We start from the raw sequence: 25,062 nt of genomic DNA on the forward strand, positions 1-25,062 counted from the left end.
TAGTAGAAACAGGGTTTTACCTTGTTGGACAGGCTGGTCTCAAACTCTTGACCTCAGGTGATCCACCTGCCTTGGCCTCCCAAAGTGCTGGGATTACAGGCGTAAGCCACTGAGCCTGGCCTATGCAGGGATATTTCATGTTATCAGGCTAAGTTGTGTATGTATTACTCTTGGATTCATTAATCCTTTTTCTAGGATTTGATCCCACAAATACATGAGCAAAATGTCAAAAGACATGTACCACACTATTAATTGCAGGATTATCTGTAATATCAAAACACGAATTAAAATGTCTGTAAATTGGGGACTGGTTGAATAAACTATGATGCATCCACACAATAGAGTATTATGCTGCTTGAAAAATGGAGTGTAGACTATCTCTAAATGCTGCTATGGAATAAGCTGTAGGATATAATGTTAAGAGTAAGACAGAAAAAAGGATACACAGTGTCAGCTACCATTATTTAAGAGGGGAGATGAAAATATACATGCCTGTCTGCTTATATTTAAAAAAAATTATAAAAGAATAAGCCATAATTTTTAAAATGGTTACCTATAAGGGGAAGGAGCAAACAGGTAGAATGTCATGGAGAAAAGCCAGATATCTTTCAATTTACCTTATTTAGGTACATTTGACTTTGGACCTATATAAATATGTTATGTAATTATTAAACAAAATTAAATTTTAAAAGAAATTCCAAAAAGTGAAAATTAAAAATTGCACAAATGAACAATAGATCCAGTCCTTATCTGGATAATAATTGATTTTAAAAATCACATTTATGAGACAATTGAAAATATGAACACTAGGTGATATGACAGAATTATTAAATGATATTGTGGTTATGTTAAAAAGTGTAGAGGGAGCAATTCTTATCTGTTAGAGATACATAGTGAAATATTATGGGTGAAATGATTCCTGATGTTTGCTTCAAAATAATAAAGGAGAAGAAAGTGAATTAGTGTGTGGATAGGGCAGGACTGGCCATGGATGTAAGGTTTTAGGGCTGGGTGCTGGAAGTTCATGGTAGTGTTCTATTTGCTTTTGTGTTTATTGGAAATTCTCCGTAATAGGTACTTTTTAAAAATATGTTTTCATAAGTTTAACACAAATATTGTTAAATTTCATTATTATTTACCACATTATTAAATTCTAGGAATACTGAGTATTAACAATTGACAGATAGTGCTGGTATTCCACAGCAGATACACTGTAATTCAACCAAAAATTGCATTTAAGATGATTTTGTTTTGATTATCAATGTGCTGAAAGTATTAAGTTCAATAAGCATTCTATTACATACTACAAAATCTAGACTTCTAGCCAGTAATCATGAACAGGACAGTATGTTACCCCATAACTGCTTCCTTCAAGGAAGACCAAGTCATCTACTTCATCTACACAATTCTTACATGTAAAATAAGCAATGATAAGCCAGTCTGCTTTCTGTACCTAATTATTAAAGTAGCAGCAGTTTTGAAGTATCACACTCCGCTGACAAGTACACTACTCTCAGTAGTACACATGAAGTGGCACGAAAGACAATTCACTTCTACACTGATTTGCAAAAGATACAGAACTCCGCAAATGGTAAAACTACTACTGATTAAACAGTTCACAAGGAACAATCGAGGACACAAAACCTCCTTCTCTCAGCAACCATCAGCTTCCAGTAGCACTTACAAACAGCTTAGACCTTCATAACCATCATGCTTCATGCCTTACCTTTTCAATTTTCCTTTGTCTCCCAAAGGACAAAAATCATATTCAATGTATTAAGTGTTCCACATATTACTGACTTAATCACTGGCTATTAAAATTCCCTTTCAGAAGAGAAGTTATTTTTTTAGAAAAAGCATTGTCTCATAATATATAGGATACTTTCAAGCATATTAATTTATAAATCAATTAAATATCTTAATATACTGTACCTTACAAGTAGCAGAACAGAATGGTGCTAAATCGAGCATAAGTGGAAAATCTACATGTCTGTTTACTTTACGAAGACTCAAGCCAGCCTTAAAAAGACCAAAACATTTTTGAAATGCAACAATTAGAAATAAAGCATTGTCTTTGTTAACTAAAACCAAAAGAGAAATTGTAGGACTTAGTTTTTTCATAGATAAAAAATGTGACTAATGTATAGTCTAAAATTAATATGACTAAATTAAAAATTAGGTTTCATAAATTGTTACTGCAAAGATTATTCATTTACATGGGGATTTTTACCACAAACAATAGGGGGAATAGTTACTTTCATTATGGCTTTTCAACACTTATGGAAAAATAAATTCAATATAAAAGCTAAGCTACTGACACATATGCTATCATGAAAATATATTCAACTAAAGAGTAAAGAGATTGGTGTTCTAGGCCTAACTCAGTGACTGGTTGTCAACTTGATTCCATATATAAAAGGATGAGATTAGGTCCTTTTCAGTTCTAAAATTCAATTATATTCATTCATTAAAACAAACAACCTGAACACTCAAAACATTTTATCAGTAAAAGTAAATGCTATATATTACATAAATAAAATTGTACTTTTATGTTCTTAAATATGCTCTCTTTTTCTAATTTTCAAAGGCAAACCTTAAAAAGTATATGCTTTGCATTATGTAATGGTAATAAAAACTAGCTAATAAAATATCAAAGGTATTGAGGAGACCCATAAATAGAAATGGACTCTGTTGGAATGAAAAGATACCTAAATCTGAAATGAATGGGTAGACAAAAACGAAAAGGGGCAACCTGTCATGACGTCAATGACTGATCTTTCATTTGCATACTAATCACAAGTTTACTGTAGATCTGTTGCTTTTTTATGGCTTATCTTTCTTTAAAAACAAAAAACCCTTTTTTTTTTTTTGCCGAAGTGTATCCACCTACTGATTTGTTTTTTCAAGTGATCTTTAGAAGGCTTGAAAATAGCTGACATGAAATTATGACGTCATATCCTAGGAATATTTAATCTACATTCAATTTCTTTGCCTTTTTCATCAGGTGACCTCTATAAGCACCCAATACCAGCACTGTCTGAGATCATTTCAGCTATTGTGTTCTCCTCAATCAGTACTTTGCTGTTGAGAAACTACACCATCATACGAGAGACTGTGTGAAGGACTTTAATATAAGATGAATCTTTTTTTAGGTGGTAATTTTTGGAAAATTTTTAGACTTATATTTGCATATACAGTCTCCTGCCTTTTTCCCTTTAATGAAATGATACACTGCATTTTCCATATTAAAATATAAATTTGATATCCTGCACATTGGACATTTAAGCTAGGCCTTACGTCTGGCATGATCTGAGTGGGGCACACACAAATTTTTGTGTATATCTCTATTTCCTTGTGGTAGATTCTTAGTCAAGAGTAATTAGCTTTGTTCAAAAATTGTTTTGTTTAAAACATTACTCGGCCAGGCACGGTGGCTCATGCCTGTAATCCAAGCACTTTGGGAGGCCGAGGTGGGTGGATCACCTGAGGTCAGGAGTTCAAGACCAGCCTGACTGACATGGTAAAACCCTGTCTCTACTAAAAATACAAAAATTAGCCAGGCACGGTGGTGGGTGCCTGTAATCTCAGCTACTCAGGAGGCTGAGGCAGGAGAATCACTTGAACCCAGGAGGCGGAGGTTGCAGTGAGCCGAGATCGCGCCATTGCACTCCAGCCTGGGCGACAAAAGCGAAACTCCATCTCCAAAAAAAAAAAAAATTACTCAATGTTCTTCATATTCATTACTAAATTGCTTTCTAGCAGGTGTTACCAACTTACACTCCCAATGCTGGTAAATGAAAATGTCTCTATCTCAGTTCATCCTTATCAACACTACTACATCTTTGCTAATTTGGACAGGTTGAAAAAAGAATCTGCCATTTTATTTTGTCTTTCTTTTGCTGGGAAGGATGGACCTTTTTCATACTTGCCTGGACTTTGTACTTCTAGAAATGTTAGTTGATATTCTTTTCCCATTTTACTATTAGGGTCTGATATTTTTCTTATTGATCTTTAAGACTATATACTTACAATATTAAAATTTTGGCATATTTATGACAAAGATCTCTATTCAGTTTCAGATTTGCATTTAAGTGTTGTGGATGTTTCTGATATACAGCCCTAAAGCTACCATAGAGAAGGTGTTCAGGGATGTCAATGAACTAGAAACACAGGCATTGCTTAGGGACTCCGCTCCCTACAATGCCCAAACCCTGGGAATAAGAATGTGGCTTTGCTGACATTACATTTAGCTTGAGAGAAAAAGGGACCTAGATGGATGTCCATAAATATTTCCCTTTAAGGGCAAGAATTATTTCTGTAAGTTGTTTCTAAACAGGGATGCAAGTACCAAATATAAAATAACTGCGGTGCATCATGAAATTAGCTTCTGCAATCTGGCATTATCCTCTCTTATTCACACAGAATCACTGCAGATGTACCCTTTCCATTAGGCGCTCTGATATGACAAGACATAATACATCTGCTTCTGTTCTCTGTGTCATTTCAGTTCCATTGAGCTTCTACAACCTTGGCTATGGAAGAATTCAGAACTTAATCTAATCTGTGGATAGGGATGGCAGGATGGAGAAAAATCTCTTCTCGCACATCTGGATCCCACCTAAAATGTTGCAAATATGTAAACTATCAATAGTTTTCCTTGAGATTTCCTTCTTAAGGTTTTATATTTAGAAAGGCTTTCACACAGAGGTCAAGTTAAATATTCATTTAAGGGCCAGGTGCAGTGGCTCACGCCTAAAATCCCAGCACTTTGGGAGGCCGAGGTGGGCGGATCACCTGAGGTCAGGAGTTTAAGACCAACCTGGCCGACATGGTGAAACCCCATCTCTACTAAAAATACAAAAATTAGCTAGGTGTGGTGGCACACACCTGTAATCTCAGCTACTTGGGAGGCTGAAGCAGGAGAATCGCTTGAACCCAGGAGGTGGAGGTTGCAGGGAGCCGAGATTGTGCCACTGTACTCCAGCCTGGCAACAGAGGGAGATTCTCTCCTCTACCCTCCCAAAAAAATCATTTAAGTTTTCTCCTTGTTTTCTTGATAATTTGTTTTATACAATTAAAATTTTTATTTGAAAATTGTATGGGCTGGGTGTGGTGGCTCACGTCTGTAATCCCAGCACTTTGGGAGGCCCAGGCAGGTGGATCACTTGAGGTCAGGAGTTCGAAACCAGCCTGGCCAACATGGTGAAATCCTATTTCTACTAAAAATACAAATATTAGCCAGTGTGGTGGTGGGCACTTGTAATCCCAGCTATTTGGGAGGCTGAGGCAGGAGAATTGCTTAAACCCGGGAAGAGGAGGTTGCAGTGAGCTGAGATTGTGCCACTGCACTCCAGCCTGGGTGACAGAGCAAGACTCTTATCTCCATCTGGTCTCGAATTCCTGACCTCAGGTGATCTGCCCACCTCGGCCTCCCAAAGGCCGAGGGAGCCACCGTGCCCAGCCACAAAACTTATTTTCTATTACCACACAAACATACACAGAGATACCATTTAGGTTCCTGCTGCCTAAATTTTCAAATATTGTGAATTAAACAATTTTAATCAGGAAAGTCTTATAAACTATTATGGCTAGATGAGCAGTAAATCTCACATGACACATTTTAAAATGCAATAAGTTACTGGTTATTGTCTAATTCTTGACAATATTCTATAGGACTTAAAGCTCTGTAAAACACATGATGAAAATTATGGTGCTACTGAAGAAACTTACCTGATGAAATCTTTTCAGATGGAGAATTAGGACAGCTGGAACAGCAGAAATGAGCAATTGCTTCCTGGCATTAGTATAAACTCCTTCTACTTTCTTTTCTACATAAAATACAATAAATTTATTTATAAAATTCCATTTTATACATTATCTACCATATAATAAAAATTTATACAGAAGCATCATACCACATTTTTAAAAATGTTAAAGAAATTGGACTTCTGATGAAAGGACAGTCTTTACTCCTTCCTAGAACTCTGCTAAAATGAAAGTAAAGGAATTTTTTTTTAAGGCACACAGTTAATAAGAACAAAGAATAGGAGAGGTAACACTTGAAACAAAATTTTGGAAGGTAGAAAGCAGATGGACTAGAATTAATTTCTGTCAATGCCCTCCAGCCAAAAATCACCAGAAGCACGTGTAGTTGAAGAATTTGGGTTTTAAAAGATTTCTAGATTTCTAAATTTTTTTTTTCTTTGGAGATTGCTGTTACCCAGGCTGAAGTGCAGTGAGGTGGTCATGGCTCACTGTAGCCTTGACCTCCCAGGCACAAGCAATCCTCCCACCTCAGCCTCCCAAGTAGCTGGGACTACAGGTGCATGCCACCCCACCTGGCTAATTTTTAAAATGTTTTTTGTAGACATGGGATCTCACTATGTTCCTCAGACTGGTCTTGAACTCCTGGCTACAAGCGATGCTCATGCCTTGGCCTCCCAAAGTGTTGGGATTACAGGTGTAAGCCACTGCGCCCAGCCCCAATTTCTAAATTCCTAAGATTTATGTTAGTATTTGAACATTGCCTATTGCATATAGGTATTTCTTCCTTCTCCCATTTCTTTATTACTAGTGTATTAAGTATGTCTTTATTCTGATGCTTTGACATCTAGGGTCTGGTTAACATTGGAGGGACAACCCCTCCAAGGGCTAATTCCTAGAGATAGTAAACAACTTACATATGCATGCCTTTCACATGCAAACCAATCCAGAGCCCAGAGCGCATACCCAAACAACCTCCTTCACTGGGCTCTTACACTCTGGGACACTATCCACTTGCTGTAATCACTCTAGGACCAGGCACCTGATAACTAGAGACAGCTCCTATATCCCAGAGCCCACTAATATTATTCAAAGTAGCCAATCCTAAGCCTGCTTAGCCTGCCTTACCCATTTCTTCCTTTAGAAATCACACTAAAGGCTCCTGTCCATGTTTCCCCCTCACTCCCCTACCTCCTGACTGACGCTGGTGCTTCCCTGTGTGGTCCTGTGCAGCATGGTGGGCCCCCACTTCTTGGGAACTATGAATAACACACTATTTCTTCAGTGGCAATTATCTCCTGATCTTTTAGCCTCACCGTACCTGAATAATAAAGCCTACATTTTAAAACAAGTAGTCACTAAGAATCAGAGTATTCTTTCCATTTATTCAAGGATAAAGATGAACTGAAAATTTCTTATTTTCCCCCTTTCTCCACTTTTCTCTGACCAACTAATCATGGTAATTATAGCGCTAGCTTTATGACATGCTACTATTTAAAATCTTCAAAATTTATCTTACGTTGAGTTTACAACAGATTGATAGGATCTGTGAAACACATTAGCCTTATCATTTATCTTACCAGTGATACAATTAGAAGTTTTAGGGAGGCCAGGCATGGTGGCTCACACCTGTAATCTCAGCACTTTGGGAGGCCAAGGCGGGTGGATCATGAGGTCAGGCATTCAAGACCAGCCTGGCCAAGATGGTGAAACCCCATCTCTACTAAAAATACAAAAATTAGCTGGGCATGGTGGCAGGCGCCTGTAATCTCAGCTACTCAGGAGGCTGAGGCAGAATAATCGCTTGAACTCAGGAGGTGGAGGTTGCAGTGAGCCGAGATCGCGCCACTGTACTCCAGCCTGGGCAACAGAGTGAGACTCCATCTCCAAAAAAAAAAAAAAAGTTGTAGGGATATTTCTTCTGGATAGATTTCAGATAGGTAGTACCCTCAAATAAGATTATATGGGTTTGCATTTTCAAGGCAGAGTTGTATACTTCCTGCTCTTTATTTAAATAAAAAAACTATTGAAAATCTGTTCTGCCCAGTATTGTAAGCGCTCAGGTACAAATATGAATGAAACAATCTCTGCCTAAGTAACACAAGTATAGGGACAAGATTCTCAGTAAAATTCTCAGTGAAATTTGTAACTCACTAGACACTATCAGGAGATCAATAATTATGTAATTAAAAAAATAGTTACCTGCAAAACTGGTTTCTTCTTGGTACTTCTGTTTGTTTTTAGTACAATTCTCACATAGAAGCTTATTATTCCCCATTAGTAATTCCATAGATGTAAACTGGTAGAGACAGGACTGAATTGAACATTCTTTAGAAGTAGTTATATAGCTCTGAGAAAGGGTCTGAAAAGCATTTTGGGGACTATGAGACCTCAAATGCTTCCCCTCTAAAAAACATAAATTATTTGAAATATTTAGTGGCTGATTTTCTCTGTCAAAATCTTGATCTCCAGTTACAGTGCTGCTCAAACGAAGTTCAGAAATAGCTTCTGCCATTTCCTTATCACCACTGTCAGTCTCCTTGGTGTACAGCAGTTCACCTGCTGACAGAGGGTAAAGGGGTCCATCTGGCTGCACACCGGATCCACTACTGGATCTGAACAGCCCAGTCTGCTTTGAAGCACTTTCAGATTCTGAAGGCTCACTGTCAGCATCAACATTGCTTTCAGAATGGCTGGCTTCTTTTTCACTGTCATCAGTAGGGCTTTCATTCAGACGTGACTCAGAATTCATGAGGCTGGCAAACATTAAAGAATCCCCATTCATTTCAAGGTTTTCATTTTTCTGGTATGTGACAGTTTCTCCAGATGACAATTTTCTAATACATTTTCGGTCATGAATTAGTTGACTCTGTAAGTTGACAGTGTTTTCAAAGAAAGAGTCTTGTAACCTCATTGAAAATAAATGCCAATAATTCTTAAACATATCATAGTTATTAAATACCATTTCTCTCAGATCCATTTCCTAAGCCTACTGAAACTAAGATCACTAGAAGATATACTAAAAAATAGTTCTATTTTAAAAGTAAATCTTCACACAAGAAACAACAGTGTAACAGAGGCTATTTGTGGGGAAGGAAATAGGACTTTTGTAGAACAGGGCTATGAGGGAGACTTTTTTCTTTAAAAAAAAAAATCTCTTTTAGAGACAGCGTCTTGCTCTGTTGCCCAGGCTAGAGTGCAGTGGCACAATCACAGCTCACTGCAGCCTCAAACTCTCGGACTCAAGTGATCCTCCCACCTCAGCCTCCCATGTAGTTACTACTACAAGTATGTACCACCATACCTGGCTAATTTTTTAATTTTTTGTAGAGATAAAGTCTCGCCATGTTGCTTAGGCTGGTTTTGAACTCCTGACCTCAAGCAATCCTCCCACCTTGGCTTCCCAAAGGAGACTTTTCAGTTACTGTATAAGCCTTTCCATACTTGTTCATTTTTAAACACTGAAAATGTATCTGTTTTTTAAACAAATTAAAAAGTAACAAAAGTAAACTATAAACTATTATGACACAGTGTTGCTTGGTTGCCATAGATCTGGAAGAAAATTACGGGAAAAAAATAACCTAAGTTTGGGAAGGGGGGAATCAACTAATTAAAAATTTTAAGCTACCTGAAATGTTTCACTAAAGTTTCCACACAGCTGATGGCTTGAAGTACATTTTTCTTTTCCTATACCTTGGCTGAAGGGTCAAGACAAAAAATAAAGAAAAGACTATCATGAGTAATTGATACTCAGTTTTAGTTATTCAGGGGAAGAAGATGATTAAGTTATAAAAAGTGTCTTGCCTCAATTTTTTTTATCTTCAAAATCAGGAAAAATAACATTAGCCAACAAGTTCCACTCCGCTGAATTTATATAGTACTTTTTTTTGGAAACAAACTTTCCTATTATACATATAATACTAACAGTTGGTAAACAAAGTGGCTGGCCAGGAAGCTTGAACTGGGTGGAGCCCACCGCAGCTCAAGGAGGCCTGCCTGCCTCTGTAGACTCCACCTCTGGGGTCAGGGCACAGCCCAACAAAAGGCAGCAGAAAACCCTGCAGACTTGAATGTCCCTGTCTGACAGCTTTGAAGAGAGTAGTGGTTCTCGCAGCACAGAGTTTGAGATCTGAGAACGGACAGACTGCCTCCTCAAGTGGGTCCCTGACCTCCGAGTAGCCTAACTGGGAGGCACCCCCAGTAGGGGCACACTGACACCTCACACGGCCGGGTACCCATCTGAGACAAAGCTTCCAGAGGAACGATCAGGTAGCAACATTTGCTATTCAGCAATATTCGCTGTTCTGCAGCCTCCCCTGCTGATATCCAGGCAAACAGGGTCTGGAGTGGACCTCCAGCAAACTCCAACAGACCTGCAGCTGAGGGTCCTGACTGTTAGAAGGAAAACTAACAAACAGGACATCCACACCAAAACCCCATCTGTCAGTCACCATCATCAAAGACCAAAGGTAGATAAAACCACAAAGATGGGGAAAAAACAGAGCAGAAAAGCTGAAAATTCTAAAAATCAGAGCGCCTCTCCCCTTCCAAAGGAACACAGCTCCTCGCCAGCAACGGAACAAAGCTGGACGGAGAATGACTTTGACGAGTTGAGAGAAGAAGGCTTCAGATGATCAAACTTCTCCTAGCTAAATGAGGAAGTTCGAACCCAATGCAAATAAGTTAAAAACCTTGAAAAAAAGATTAGACAAAGGGCTGACTAGAATAATCAGTGTAGAGAAGTCCTCAAATGACCTGATTGAGCTGAAAACCATGACACGAGAACTACGTGACAAATGCACAAGCTTCAGTAGCCGATTTGATCAACTGCAAGAAAGGATATCAGTGATTGAAGATCAAATGAATGAAATGAAGCAAGAAGTTTAGAGAAAAAAGAGTAAAAAGAAAGCCTCCAAGAAATATGGGAATATGTGAAAAGACCAAATCTATGTCTGATTGCTGTACCTGAAAGTGACAGGGAGAATGGAAAACACTCTGCAGGATATTATCCAGGAGAACTTCCCCAACATAGCAAGGCAGGCCAACATTCAAATTCAGCAAATACAGAAAACGCCACAAAGATACTCCTTGAGAAGAGCAACTCCAAAACACATAATTGTCAGATTCACCAAAGTTGAAATGAAGGAAAAAATGTTAAGGGCAGCCAGAGAGAAAGGTCGGGTTACCCGCAAAGGGAAACCCATCAGACTAACAGCAGATCTCTTGGCAGAAACTCTACAAGCCAGAAGAGATTGGGGGCCAATAGTCAACATTCTTAAAAGAATTTTCACCCCAGAATTTCATATCCAGCCCAACTAAGCTTCATAAGTGAACGAGAAATAAAATCCTTTACAGACAAGCAAATGCTGAGAGATTGTGTCACCACCAGACCTGCCCTACAAGAGCTCCTGAAGGAAGCACTAAACATGGAAAGGAACAACCAGTACTAGGCACTGCAAAAACATGCCAAACTGTAAAGACCATCGATGCTAGGAAGAAACGGCATCAACTAACGAGCAAAATAACCAGCTAACATCATGACAGGATCAGATTCACACATAACAATATTAACCTTAAATGTACATGGGCTAAATGCTCCAATTAAAAGATACAGACTGGCAAATTGCATAAAGAGTCAAGACCCATCAGTGTGCTGTATTCAGGAGACCCATCTCATGTGCAGAGACACACATAGACTCAAAATAAAAGGATGGAGGAAGATCTACCAAGCAAATGGAAAACAAAAAAAGGCAGGGGTTGCAATCTTAGTCTCTGATAAAACAGGCTTTAAAACAACAAAGATGAAAAGAGAAAGAAGGTCATTACATAATGGTAAAGGGATCAATTCAACAAGAAGAGCTAACTATCCTAAATATATATGCACCCAATACAGGAGCACCCAATACAGGAGCACCCACATTCATAAAGCAAGTCCCCAGAGACCTACAAAGAAACTTAGACTCCCACACAATAATAATGGGAGACTTTAACACCCCACTGTCAACATTAGACAGATCAATGAGACAGAAAGTTAACAAGGATAGCCAGGAATTGAACTCAGCTTTGCATCAAGTGGACCTAGTAGACATGAACAGAACTCTCCACCCCAAATCAACAGAATATACATTCTTCTCAGCACATCACACTTATTCCAAAATTGACCACACAATTGGAAGTCAAGCACTCCTCAGCAAATGTAAAAGAACAGAAATTATAACAAATTGTCTCTCAGACCACAGTGCAATCAAACTAGAACTCAGGATTAACAAACTCATTCAAAACCGCTCAACTACATGGAAACTGAACAACCTGCTCCTGAATGACTACTGGGTACATAACGAAATGAAGGCAGAAATAAAGATGCTCTTTGAAACCAATGAGAACAAAGACACAACATACCAGAATCTATGGGACACATTTAAAGCCGTGTGTAGAGGGAAATTTATAGTACTAAATGCCCACAAGAGAAAGCAGGAAAGATCTAAAATTGACACCCTAACATCACAATTAAAAGAACTAGAGAAGCAAGAGCAAACAAATTCAAAAGCTAGCAGAAGGCAAGAAATAACTAAGATCAGAGCAGAACTGAAAGAGATAGAGACACAAAAAAAAGCCCTTCAAAAAATCAATGAATCCAGGAGCTGGTTTTTTGAAAAGATCAACAAAATCGATAAACCACTAGCAAGACTAATAAAGAAGAAGAGAGAGAAGAATCAAATAGGCACAATAAAAAGTGATAAAGGGGATGTCACCACTGATCCCACAGAAATACAAACTACCGTCAGAGAATACTATAAACACCTCTACGCAAATAAACTAGAAAACCTAGAAGAAATGGATAAATTCCTCCACACATACACCCTCCCAAGACTAAACCAGGAAGAACTTGAATCCCTGAATAGATCAATAACAGGCTCTGAAATAGAGGCAATAATTAATAGCCTACCAATCAAAAAAAGTCGAGGACCAGACGGATTCACAGCCGAATTCTACCAGAGGTACAAGGAGGAGCTGGTACCATTCCTTCTGAAACTATTCTAATCGATAGAAAAAGAGGGAATCTTTCCTAACTCATTTTATGAGGCCAGCATCATCCTGATACCAAAACCTGGCAGAGACACAACAAAAAAAGAGAATTTTAGACCAATATCCCTGATGAACATCGATGCAAAAATCCTCAATAAAATACTGGCAAACCAAATCCAGCAGCACATCAAAAAGCTTATCCACCATGATCAAGTGGGCTTCATCCCTGGGATGCAAGGCTGGTTCAACATATGCAAATCAATAAACGTAATCCATCATATAAACAGAACCAAAGACAAAAACCACATGATTATCTCAAAAGATGCAGAAAAGGCCTTTGACAAAATTCAACAGCCCTTAATGCTAAAAACTCTCAATAAATTAGGTACTGATGGGACATATCTCAAAATAATAAGAGCTATCTATGACAAACCCACAGCCAATATCATACTGAATGGGCAAAAACTGGAAGCATTCCCTTTGAAAACTGGCACAAGACAGGGATGCCCTCTCTCACCACTCCTATTTAACAAGTGTTGGAAGTTCTGGCCACGGCAATCAGGCAGGAGAAATAAATAAAGGGTATTCAATTAGGAAAAGAGGAAGGCAAATTGTCCCTGTTTGCAGATGACATGACTGTATATTTAGAAAACCCCATCATCTCAACCCAAAATCTCCTTAAGCTGATAAGCAACTTCAGCAAAGTCTCAGGATACAAAATCAATGTGCAAAAATCACAAGCATTCTTATACACCAATAATAGAGAGCCAAATCATGAGTGAACTCCCATTCACAATTGCTTCAAAGAGAATAAAATACCTAGGAATCCAACTTACAAGGGATGTGAAGGACCTCTTCAAGGAGAACTACAAACCACTGCTCAACAAAATAAAAGAGGACAGAAACAAATGGAAGAACCTTCCATGCTCATGGATAGGAAGAATCAATATTGTGAAAATGGCCATACTGCCCAAGGTAATTTATAGATTCAATGCCATCCCCATCAAGCTACCAATGACTTTCTTCACAGAATTGGAAAAAACTACTTTAAAGTTCATATGGGACCAAAAAGAGCCTGCATTTCCAAGACAATCCTAAGCCAAAAGAACAAAGCTGGAGGCATCAGGCTACCTGACTTCAAACTATACTACAAGGCTATAGTAACCAAAACAGCATAGTACTGGTACCAAAACAGAGATATAGACCAATGGAACAGAACAGAACCCGCAGAAATAATACCACACATTTACAACCATCTGATCTTTGACAAACCTGACAAAAACAAGAAATGGGGAAAGGATTCCCTATTTAATAAATGGTGCTGGGAAAACTGGATAGCCATATGTAGAAAGCTGAAAATGGATCCCTTCCTTACACCTTATATAAAAATTAATTCAAGATGGATCAAAGACTTACATGTTAGAGCTAAAACCATAAAAACCCTAGAAGAAAACCTAGGCAATACCATTCAGGACATAGGCATGGGCAAGGACTTCATGTCTAAAACACCAAAAGCAAAGGCAACAAAAGCCAAAATTGACAAATGGGATCTAATTAAACTAAGGAGCTTCTGCACATGAAAAGAAACTACCATCAGAGTGAACAGGCAACCTACAGAATGGGAGAAAATTTTGCAACCTACTCATGTGACAAAGGGCAAATATCCAGAATCTACAAAGAACTCAAACAAATTTACAAGAAAAAAACAACCCCATCAAAAAGTGGGCAAAGGATATGAACAGACACTTCTCAAAAGAAGACATTTATGCAGCCAACAGACACATGAAAAAAATGCTCATCATCACTGGCCATCAGAGAAAAGCAAATCAAAACCACAGTGAGATACCATCTCACACCAGTTAGAATGGTGATCATTAAAAAGTCAGGAAACAACAGGTGCTGGAGAGGATGTGGAGAAATAGGAACACTTTTACACTGTTGGTGGGACTGTAAACTAGTTCAACCATTGTGGAAGACAGTGTGGCGATTCCTCAAGGATCTAGAACTAGAAATACCATTTAACCCAGCCATCCCATTATTGGGTATATACCCAAAAGATTATAAATCATGCTGCCTTAAAGGCACATGCACACGTATGTTTATTGTGGCACTATTCACAATAGCAAAGACTTGGAACCAACCCAAATGTCCATCAATGATAGACTGGATTAAGAAAATGTGGCACATATACACCATGGAATACTATGCAGCCATAAAAAAGGATGAGTTCATGTCCTTTGTAGGGACACGGATGAAGCTGGAAACCATCATTATCAGCAAACTATCACAAGAACAAAAAACCAAACACTGCATGTTCTCACTCATAGGTGGGAATTGAACAATGAGAACACTTGGACACAGGAAGGGGAAGATCACACACAGGGGCCTGTTGTGGGGTGGGGGGAGCAGGGAGGGAAAGCATTAGGAGATATACCTAATGTAAATGGCGAGTCAATGGGTGCAGCACACCAACATGGCACATGTATACATATGTAACAAACCTGCACGTTGTGCACATGTACCCTAGAACTTAAAAAAGAAAAAAAAACAAAACATAAAAGGCATCCAAATTGGAAAAGAAGTCAAATTGTTCCTCTTCACAGACGACATAATCTTACATATAGGAAAACCTAAAGACTTCAACAAAAAAATCTTAGAACTGATAAACAAATTCAGTAAAGTTGTTGAATGCAAAATCAACATACGAAAATCAGAAGCGTTTCTATACACTAACAACAAAGTAGCTGGAAAAAAAAAATCAACGAAGCAATCCTGTTTACAATGGCTACAAAAGAAAAAAAATTCCACCTAGGAATAATTTAACTGAGGAGGTGAAAGACCTCCACAAGGAAAACTATAAAATACTGATGAAAGAAACTGAAGGAGACACAAACGAAAAAGCATCCCATGCTCAGGGATCAGGAAAATATTAAAATGACTATGCTACCCAAAGCAATCTATAGACTCCATGAATTCCTATCAAAATTCCAATGACGTTTTTCACATAAAAAGAAAAAACAATCCTAAAATATGTATGGAACCTGGCTGGGTACAGTGGCTCATGCCTGTAATCCCAGCACTTTGGGAGCCTGAGGTAGGTGGATCAACTAAGGCCAAGAATTTGAGACCAGTCTGGCCAGCACGGTGAAACCCCATCTCTACTAAAAATACAAAAAATTAGCCAGGCATGGTAGCAGGCACCTGTAATCCCAGCTACTTGGGAGGCTGAGGCAGAAGAATTGCCTGAACCTGGGAGGCAGAGACTGCAGTGAGCTGACATTGCACCTCTGACAGTGGCACTCTGGCCTTGGCAACAAGAGTGAAACTCCATCTAAAAAAAGAAAAAAATTTGTATAGAACCAAAAAAGAGCCAGAATCACTAAAGCAATCCTGGGCAAAAGTGACAAAGCTGGAAGCCTCACACTACCTGACTTCAAAATGTACAAGACTACAGTAACCAAAACAGTATGGTCATGGTATAAAAACAGACACATAGACCAATGCAACAGAATAAAGAAATCCACATACTTACAGCAAACTGATTTCTGAAAAAGGGGCCAAGAACAAACACTGGGGGAAGGACGCCCTCTTCAACAAATGGTACTGGGAAAACTGGTTATCCATATGCAGAAGAATACAACTAGAACGTTATCTCTCACCATATACAAAAATCAACTCAAGATAGATAAAAGACTTAAATGTAAAATCTAGAATATAAAACTACAAGAAGAAAACATAGGAGAAACACTCAGGACATTAGTCTAGGTAATGATTTTATGGAGACCTCAAAAGCACAGGCAACAAAAACAAATGGGACTACACTGTAAAAAGCTTCTGCACAGAAAAGGAAACAATCAACAGAATGAAGAGACCTCCTGTTGAATGGGAGAAAATATCTGCAAACTCTTCATCCTATAAGGAACTAATGTTAGACATTTCCCAAAAGAAGACATCCAAATGGCCAAGAGGTATACGAAAAAAATGCTCAACATCCCTAATCATCCGAGAAATGCAGATTAAAACCACAATGAAATATCATTTTACCCCAGTTGAATGGTTATTATCAAAAAAGACAAATAATAAGATGCCTTCAAGAATGTGGAGAAAAGGAGTCTGAAACACGGTTGGTGGGAATGTAATTAGTACAGCCATCATAGAAAACAGTATGGAGATGGCTGGGTGCGGTGGCTTATGCCTGTGATCTCAGCACTTTGGGAGGCCAAGGGAGGTGGATCACGAGGTCAGGAGTTCAAGACCATCCTGGCCAACATGGTGAAAACCCTGTCTCTACCAAAAATACAAAAAAATAAGCCCGGTGTGATGGCAGGTGCCTGTAATGCCAGCTACTCGGGAGGCTGAGGCAGGAGAATCACTTGAACCTGGGAGGCAGAGGTTGCAGTGAGCCAAGATCACACCACTGCACTCCAGCCCAGGTGACAGAGCGACACTCCATCTCAAAAAAACAAAAAACAAAAAAACAAAAAAAACCACAACAGTATGGAGATTTCTCAAAAAACTAAAATAGGGCTGGGTGCGATGGCTCACACCTGTAATCCCAGCACTTTGGGAGACTGAGGTGGGTACATCACTTGAGGTCAGGAGTTTGAGACCAGCCTGGGGAACATGGTGAAACCCTGTCTCTAATAAAAATACAAAAATTAGCTGGGCGTGGTGGCACACGCCTGTAGTCCCAGCTACTTGGGAGATGGAGGCTGAGGCATGAGAATCACTTGAACCCAGGAGGAAGAGGTTGCAGTGAGCTGAGACTGTGCCACAGCACTTCAGCCTGGGCGATGGAGCAAGACTCTGTCTCAAACAACAACAACAACAACAACAACAACAACAACAAACTAAAATATAACTACCATAAGATCCAGCAATCCCACTACTAGACATTTATCCAAAGAAAAGAAAACCAGTGTATCAAAAGGATACTTGCACCCCCATGTTTACTGCAGTGCTATTCACAATAGCCAAGAAATGGAATCAATCTAAGTGTCCATCAGTAGATGAATGGATAAAGAAAATGTAGTATATATCCATAATGGAATACTCTTCAGCCCTAAAAGGAATGAAATCCTGTCATTTGCATCAACATGGATTGAACTGGAGGTCATTATGTTAAGTAAGGCAAGCTAGGCACAGAAAGGCAAATATCCCATGTTCTCACTCTTATGTGAGAGCTTAAAAAAAAAAAAAAAAAAAAAAAAGCTGGGGCAGGCGCAGTGGCTCACGCCTGTAATCCCAGCACTTTGGGAGACTGAGGTGGGTGGATCATGAGGTCAGGAGATGGAGACCATCCTGGCTAACAAGGTGAAACCCTGTCTCTACTGAAAATACAAAAATTAACCGGGCTTGATGGCGGGCACCTGTAGTCCCGGCTACTTGGGAGGCTGAGGCAGGAGAATGGCATGAACCTGGGAGGCAGAGCTTGCAGTGAGCCAAGATCACGCCACTGTACTCCAGCCTGGGCAACAGAGCGAGACTCTGTCTCGGAAAAAAAAAAAAAAAAAAAAAAAAAAAAAGTTGATCTCATGAAAGTAGAGAGTAGAATGATAGATATCAGAGGCTTAGAAAAGAGTGAGTGGGGGTGTAGTGGAGAAGCTAAAAAGAGAGGTATGTTAGTGAGTACAAAGACAGAGTTAGAAGGAATAGTTCTAATGTTCCATAGAACAGTATGGTAACTACAGTTAACAACAATAGATTATATATTTCAAGGTAGCTAAGAGAAAATCTGAAATGTTCTCAATGCAAAGAAATGATAAATGCTTAAGGTAACTGATATCCCAAATACCCTGACTACTGTAGGAAGTCAGGGACCCCAAACGGAGGGACCGGCTGAAGCCATGGCAGAAGAACATGGATTGTGAAGATTTCATGGACATTTATTAGTTCCCCAAATTAATACTTTTATAATTTCTTATGCCTGTCTTTACTGCAATCTCTAAACATAAATCATAAAGATTGCATGGACACTTATCACTTCCCCAATCAATACCCTTGTGATTTCCTATGCCTGTCTTTACTTTAATCTCTTAATCCTGTCAGCTGAGGAGGATGTATGTTGCCTCAGGACCATGTGATAATTGTGTTAACTGCACAAATTGTACAGCATGTGTGTTTGAGCAATATGAAATCTGGGCACCTTGAAAAAAGAACAGAATAACAGCAATTGTTCAGGGAATAGGAGAGATAACCTTAAACTCTGACCTCTGGTGAGCTGGCGGAACAGAGCCATATTTCTCCTTTCAAAAGCAAATGGGAGAAATATCGCTGAATTCTTTTTCTCAGCAAGGAACATACCTGAGAAAGAGAATGCGCGCCTGGGGGTAGGCCTATGAATGGCCCCCCTGGGCGTAGCCGTCTCTTATGGTCGAGACTGCAGGGATGAAATAGACCCCAGTCTCCCATAGTGCTCCCAGGCTCATTAGGAAGGGAAAATTCCCACCTAATAATTTTGGTCAGACCGGGTGCTCTCAAAACCCTGTCTCCTGATAAGATGTTATCAATGACAATGGTGCCCAAAACTTCATTAGCAATTTTAATTTCGCCTCTGTCCTGTGGTCCTGTGATCTTGCCCTGCCTCCACTTGCCTTGTGATATTCTATTACCTTGTAAAGTACTTGATGTCTGTGACCTACACCTATTCGCACACTCCCTCCCCTTTTGAAAATCCCTAATAAAAACTTGCTGGTTTTTGCGGCTTGTGGGGCATCACGTAACCTACCAACATGTGATGTCTCCCCTGGACGCCCAGCTTTAGAATTTCTCTCTTTTGTACTCTGTCCCTTTATTTCTCAAGCTGGCCGATGCTTAAGGAAAATAGAAAAGAACCTATGTGAATATCGGGGCAGGTTCCCCGATACCTGACTTGATCACGATACATTCTATGCATGTATCAAAATATCACATATACCTAATATGTACAAATATTATGTACCAATAGAAAATTAATGGTCAATGGAAAATATAGACCCATACAGGTTTTTAGTAACTTGTCCAAGATCATATAACTAATAAAAATAGCTGTGTCCAGAATCCAATTAATCTAATTTCTGATTGAATAGTTTCCAAATTCAGGTGATTATCAGACTCACCTAAGAGGGCTTGTTGTTTTAAAAGATACATATCCGAGGCATTACCACTAAGAAATTCCCATTAATCATGTCTGAGGTTGGGTATGAGAATTCGTTTTAATAAACAGGTGATTCTCATCATCAGCTGGTCTTAGGAACTTTTGAATGAGACTATTCTATCTATCCCTTTTATCCTCCTACTCCTAGTGAAATATAAAAGTACCCCTTCCCATCCTTATTTTTTGAGACTACAGAAAAGCCCACAGAGCAGTGCGTAGCCCACAGTAAGCAGCGTAAGTATCAGCTATTATTACTATTAGTATTATTTTGAGATGGAGTCTCGCTCTGTCGCCCAGGCTGGAGTGCAGTAGCGCAATCTCGGCTCACTACAACCTCCACCTCCTGGGTTCCAGAGATTCTCCTGCCTCAACCTCCCAAGTAGCTGGATTACAGGCGTGTGCCACCATGACCGGCTAATTTTTTGCATTTTTAGTAGAGATAAGGTTTCACTGTGTTAGCCAGGATGGTCTCCATCTCCGGACCTCGGGATCTGCCTGCCTCGGCCTCCCAAAGTGCTGGGATTACAGGCGTGAGCCACCGCACCCAGCCAGTATCAGCTATTACGATTGGCAGCAATCATGAGTATGAGCTCAGTGGTCTCCCTAAACACCATCCATGTACAAGCACTGAACTAGGCACCTAAGACATAGTGGCAAGAAGGACAGACTCAGTTCCTGTTTGCAGATCCTGCAATCCATCCCAATAGAAGTATGGTGAGACATAAGTTCAAGTCAGCAGGGGGCAGTATACGTGGTTAAGAACATGGTCCTTGTTTAACCTGTCTGAATCCCCATTTCTGCCAGACTACTTGTATGATCTTAGGCATGTTATTTAATCCACCTCTTGGCTCAATATAATTGGTGTAAATAACTGAAAACAGTGATCATAACATAATTAAGAACTCAAATGTTAGGTACAACTTTTGTTATGATAGGAGAAATACAGTGCTATAGAAAGCCAGAGGAAAAGAACTAATCCAGAATTGAGTGGATCAGAGAAATATGCAGAAATTGAGCAGAGGCTACAGGAGGAGAATGGGACTGTTCGTGGCAGAAGAGACAGTTCAAAGGCCCACAGGTAAGACAAAGAACAAGAAATTAGGGAAGTCTAGCTAGAAAATAGAGTACAAGTGTGGGGAGGTGAGAAGGACACACAAAAATTAACCAGATGCACATAAGTCACAGACTTGTTTTTGTTTTGAACAGCAATGAGATTTCTTTTTTCAACTTTTATTTTAGGTTCAGGGTACATGTGCAGGTTTGTTATAAAGGTAAACTTGTGTCACAGGGGTTTGTTATACAGATTATTTCTTCACCCAGGTACTAAGCCTAGTATCCAATATTATTTTTTCTGATCCTCTCCCTCCTCCCACCCTGCACCCTCCAGTAGGCCCCAGTGTCTTTGTTCCCTTGTGTACAAGTGTACTCAATGTTTAGCTCCCACTTATAAGTGAGAACTTGTGGTATTTGGTTTTCTGTTCCTGTGTGAGTTTGCTAACGACAATGGCCTCCAGCTCCATCCACGTTCCTGTAAAAGGCACAATCTTATTCTTTTTTATGGCTGCATAGTATTCCATGGTGTATATGTACAACATTTTCTTATCCAAACTGTCACTGATCAGCATTTAGGTTGATTCCATGTCTTTGCTATTGTGAATAGTGCTGCAATGAACATTCACCTACATGTGTTTTTATGGTAGAATGATTTATATTCCTTCAGGTATATACCCAGTAATGGAAATGCTGGGTCAAATGGTAGTTCTGTTTTTAGCTCTTTGAGGAATAGCCACACTGCTTTCCGCAATGGTTGAACTAATTTATACTTCTACCAACAGAGTATAAGCATTCCTTTTCTCTGCAGCCTCGCCAGCATTTATTTTTTGACTTTTTAATAATAGCATTCTGACTGGTGTGACACGGTATCTCATTGTGCTTTTGATTTGCATTTCCCTAATGATTAGTGATGTTGAGTTTTTCATATGCCTGTTGGCTGCATGTATCAGACTTGATTCTGAGGGCTACAAGGAATACGATGACCTATTTTTGTATTTTAGAAATATTGCCCTGTCTGCAATGTGGAGCACCAAATGGTGGTGGGGAATAGGGAGAGGAGTGGGGTCTAGGGAAACAAAAAATTAATCAGACGGCTACATGATAATTCCCTATCTTTTCCCTCAGACCTTTTGGGTAGTGCTTTTTTTGCCTCACATAATTTTCCAATAAAAAATTTCTATTCACTGTTTCCTTTCACTATGTTTTAAACTTTCTAAAATACTCAGGCCAGATCTTTTGCCTTTCCACCAGTGCTAACTTTCATTTGTATTCACATTACCATATCTTGGTTTTATTTCTCCTTTTTTCCTCACCTGATGCTTATCATCCTTCATATTAAACTTTGTTCAGTTTTAATGAGATAACTGTAGTATAATTTAGCAAAGAGAAGAAGTGAAAAACTCAATTTACTATCAAATCAGTACTTGTACCTCTATTATTAAAAGATGCAAGGAGCTTCTCTTTTTGTTACAGACACTAAGTAGAGGGGAAAAGCCCACTTTTAAACTTTAAAAATATAAGAAATGAAAATGATCAAAGGGGAGATATATGACCTTCTCTGGGTGTTTCCAAAATTCCCAAGAGTAAATTGAGCCAACACCACATGATAAACAAAAATATCCTTGCAACTGTTTTACTTGGACTTTAAAACTACTAAGTACCTGTTCAATTTTATCCTTAAAAAAATTTACATAGGTTAAGTTGCCATTTTCTCAAATACCTCTGTATAATACCTTGAGCAATTTAGCACCTAGGAAAAATGGTAAAATCAGGTAAGATCCCTTTGAATACAGCGTTTTCCTCAAATCTATTTTGAAGTATATTGATAGATACCGTAACTACACAGTATTCTTTTGGTGACTGGTCTGATTGGTAAAATAATAGAAAGATTGAAATTTTCTTAATTTCTTCCATGTAAATAAGAGGACTATGATTTTCTGAATATAACCCCAATGATGAGAGGCACAACACAGGTTTCAGCAATTCCATAATAACACCTTTTATAATAACTAAAAAGAAAACAGAGGAAATAAGATGGAACACAAAAATTATTCAATTAAAACCAAAAGTGCATGAAAAGTAGAAACAGAAATAAACAACAGATGGGATAAATAGAAAAAACAGCAAGATTCTGGTCTTATAATTGAATGTAAGAGCTGAGTCTCAAAGAGCTTAATTGGCAAAACGCTGCGCAGCTAACAGGTGGTGGGAACCAAAGTTCATGTAAATTGCACCAGAGCACAATGCACTTCTGATTCTGGCAGAAGTATTAAAGTTTTATGAAATAAAAAAAAAAATCTTTCATAAAACTAATATACTTATGTGTTGAAGCAGCTCAGAGAACTGAACTTTTGGATTTCTTTCTGAACTAATGAGCTGAGGCAGGATTTTATATAAGGATATCAATTTGAGATTTTCCAGTCTCTACAATTATTCAATCAGCATGATGGTTTTTTAAAAAGCTGTGGGGAGGGGAAAGAGAGGAAGAAAAATAGCCTATGGAATAGACTTCACATAATATCTTTTGGTAGCCATTTGTTGCAGCTCATTTTACCTTAGTTTTTGGTTCAAGAAGGATGTTTATATAGGCCTATGGCTATTTACTCTGTTTACGTATCTGCCTCCTGTTACTATTTTTTCTGTATTTAGGCCAGAAATTGCACATACTAGTTTTATAGTGCTTTATTTAACTGGATTATTTGCCTGTTATCAGTAAGCAAAAGAAAATGCACTTTTTCAAGGTACTCAGAGATAACATCTTCCAACTTGAGGGCAAGATTTTCTCAGCTAATTTCACTATTTTTATGTAATTATTTTTATCATTCTTCATATTAAGTTTTTGTGTGGTTTTAATGAGATAACTCATATAATTTGGCAAACAGAAAAGGTAAAAAACTCAAAAACTTATGATGAAATCAGTACTTGTGCCTCTAGTATAATTTTAAAAGATGCAAGATGCTTCTATTACTGTAAGAGATTAAAAAATACTATAAAGAAAAGTTTGTCACAAATATCTTTATACTCTTATTAACAGCTTCACTAATCAGCAAAACAAGACTTTATTGATCTTTATAAAACTAGTACTGAAAGTAGTTAACTACTGAATCATTCTGGTTCCATGATGAAACTGGTTCTGTAGTTGAACTACTGGAAATAACTTCTAAACATAAACTTCCTAATGACTGAAATACATTTATGTCATCTAAATTTTCGCTTCTTGAATATAGTACCTTAAAGATGTTATTAGAACTGTACTTTTCTAATTTTAGAACCGTATGCAAACTTGCACTTTTTCCCATCAAAACAAAAAAAAAAAGGTAACTCTATTACATGAAAAAAACGTTCAATAAAGAATAGGTCCAATAAAAAAGTAACAAAAAATATTATATGAAAAAAATTTTCAATAAAGAGTAGGTCCAATTTGTTCAGCACAAGCACAAGTTATATCCATGTGGTGTCCAGATCTTTGAGGTACAGTTTCTATATATCATATATGCATATTCTCAGTTCCTAACCAATATCGTGTGGAAAGTATTTCTCTCATACATTTGGATAGCGGATGTATTAAAACTACTTTGGCCAGTACCACAGAATCTCCTAACTCTTTAAACTAAATAAAAATAAAGAAAAAAAAATCACTACACATTTATATTTTAATAACCAGTGCTTTTTAGGGGAATAGCAACACAATTAATGCTTTAACCTTTTCAAACTCTGTAAGATGCTTTGTTTTATACCATTAGAATAAAGCATATGCTCAAATTGAATTTAACTGTCCTATATATCTTATGAAGCAAAATTAGCTTTTATTTATAGAAAACATGTTGTCCTTTCTGAAGTCCTGTGACTTCTAACATAAGTCTTCTAACAGAGTAAGTTAAATTCAGGCCCAGCGCTGTGGCTCACACCTGCTATTCCAGCACTTTGGGAGACCAAGGCAGGTAGATCACTTGAGGTCATCAAGAGTTTGAGACCAGCCCAGCCAACATGACAAAACCCTATCTCTACAAAAAATAACAAAAATTAGCCGGGCATGGTGGTGTCCACATGTAGTCCCAGCTACTTGGGAGGCTGAGGCACGAGAA

General features: G+C 38.4%; 1 protein-coding gene across 11 annotated transcripts in view; it reads right to left on the minus strand.

Annotated features, from left to right (window-relative positions):
- USP45 (ubiquitin specific peptidase 45) overlaps positions 1-25,062 on the minus strand; it is an 83,493-nt gene that overhangs the window by 5,518 nt on the left and 52,913 nt on the right. For all 11 annotated transcript variants that reach the window (XM_009451697.5, XM_063813303.1, XM_518650.7 and 8 more), the window contains 3 exons: positions 7,966-8,632; positions 5,731-5,828; positions 1,933-2,019 (listed from right to left, as the gene is read on the minus strand). In XM_009451697.5, the coding sequence (XP_009449972.1) occupies positions 1,933-2,019; positions 5,731-5,828; positions 7,966-8,632 (852 nt within the window). The remainder of the gene's footprint in view (positions 1-1,932; positions 2,020-5,730; positions 5,829-7,965; positions 8,633-25,062) is intronic.

This window comes from Pan troglodytes, chromosome 5 (genome assembly GCF_028858775.2).
Source record: "Pan troglodytes isolate AG18354 chromosome 5, NHGRI_mPanTro3-v2.0_pri, whole genome shotgun sequence".
Classification (NCBI taxonomy): Eukaryota; Metazoa; Chordata; class Mammalia; order Primates; family Hominidae; genus Pan; species Pan troglodytes.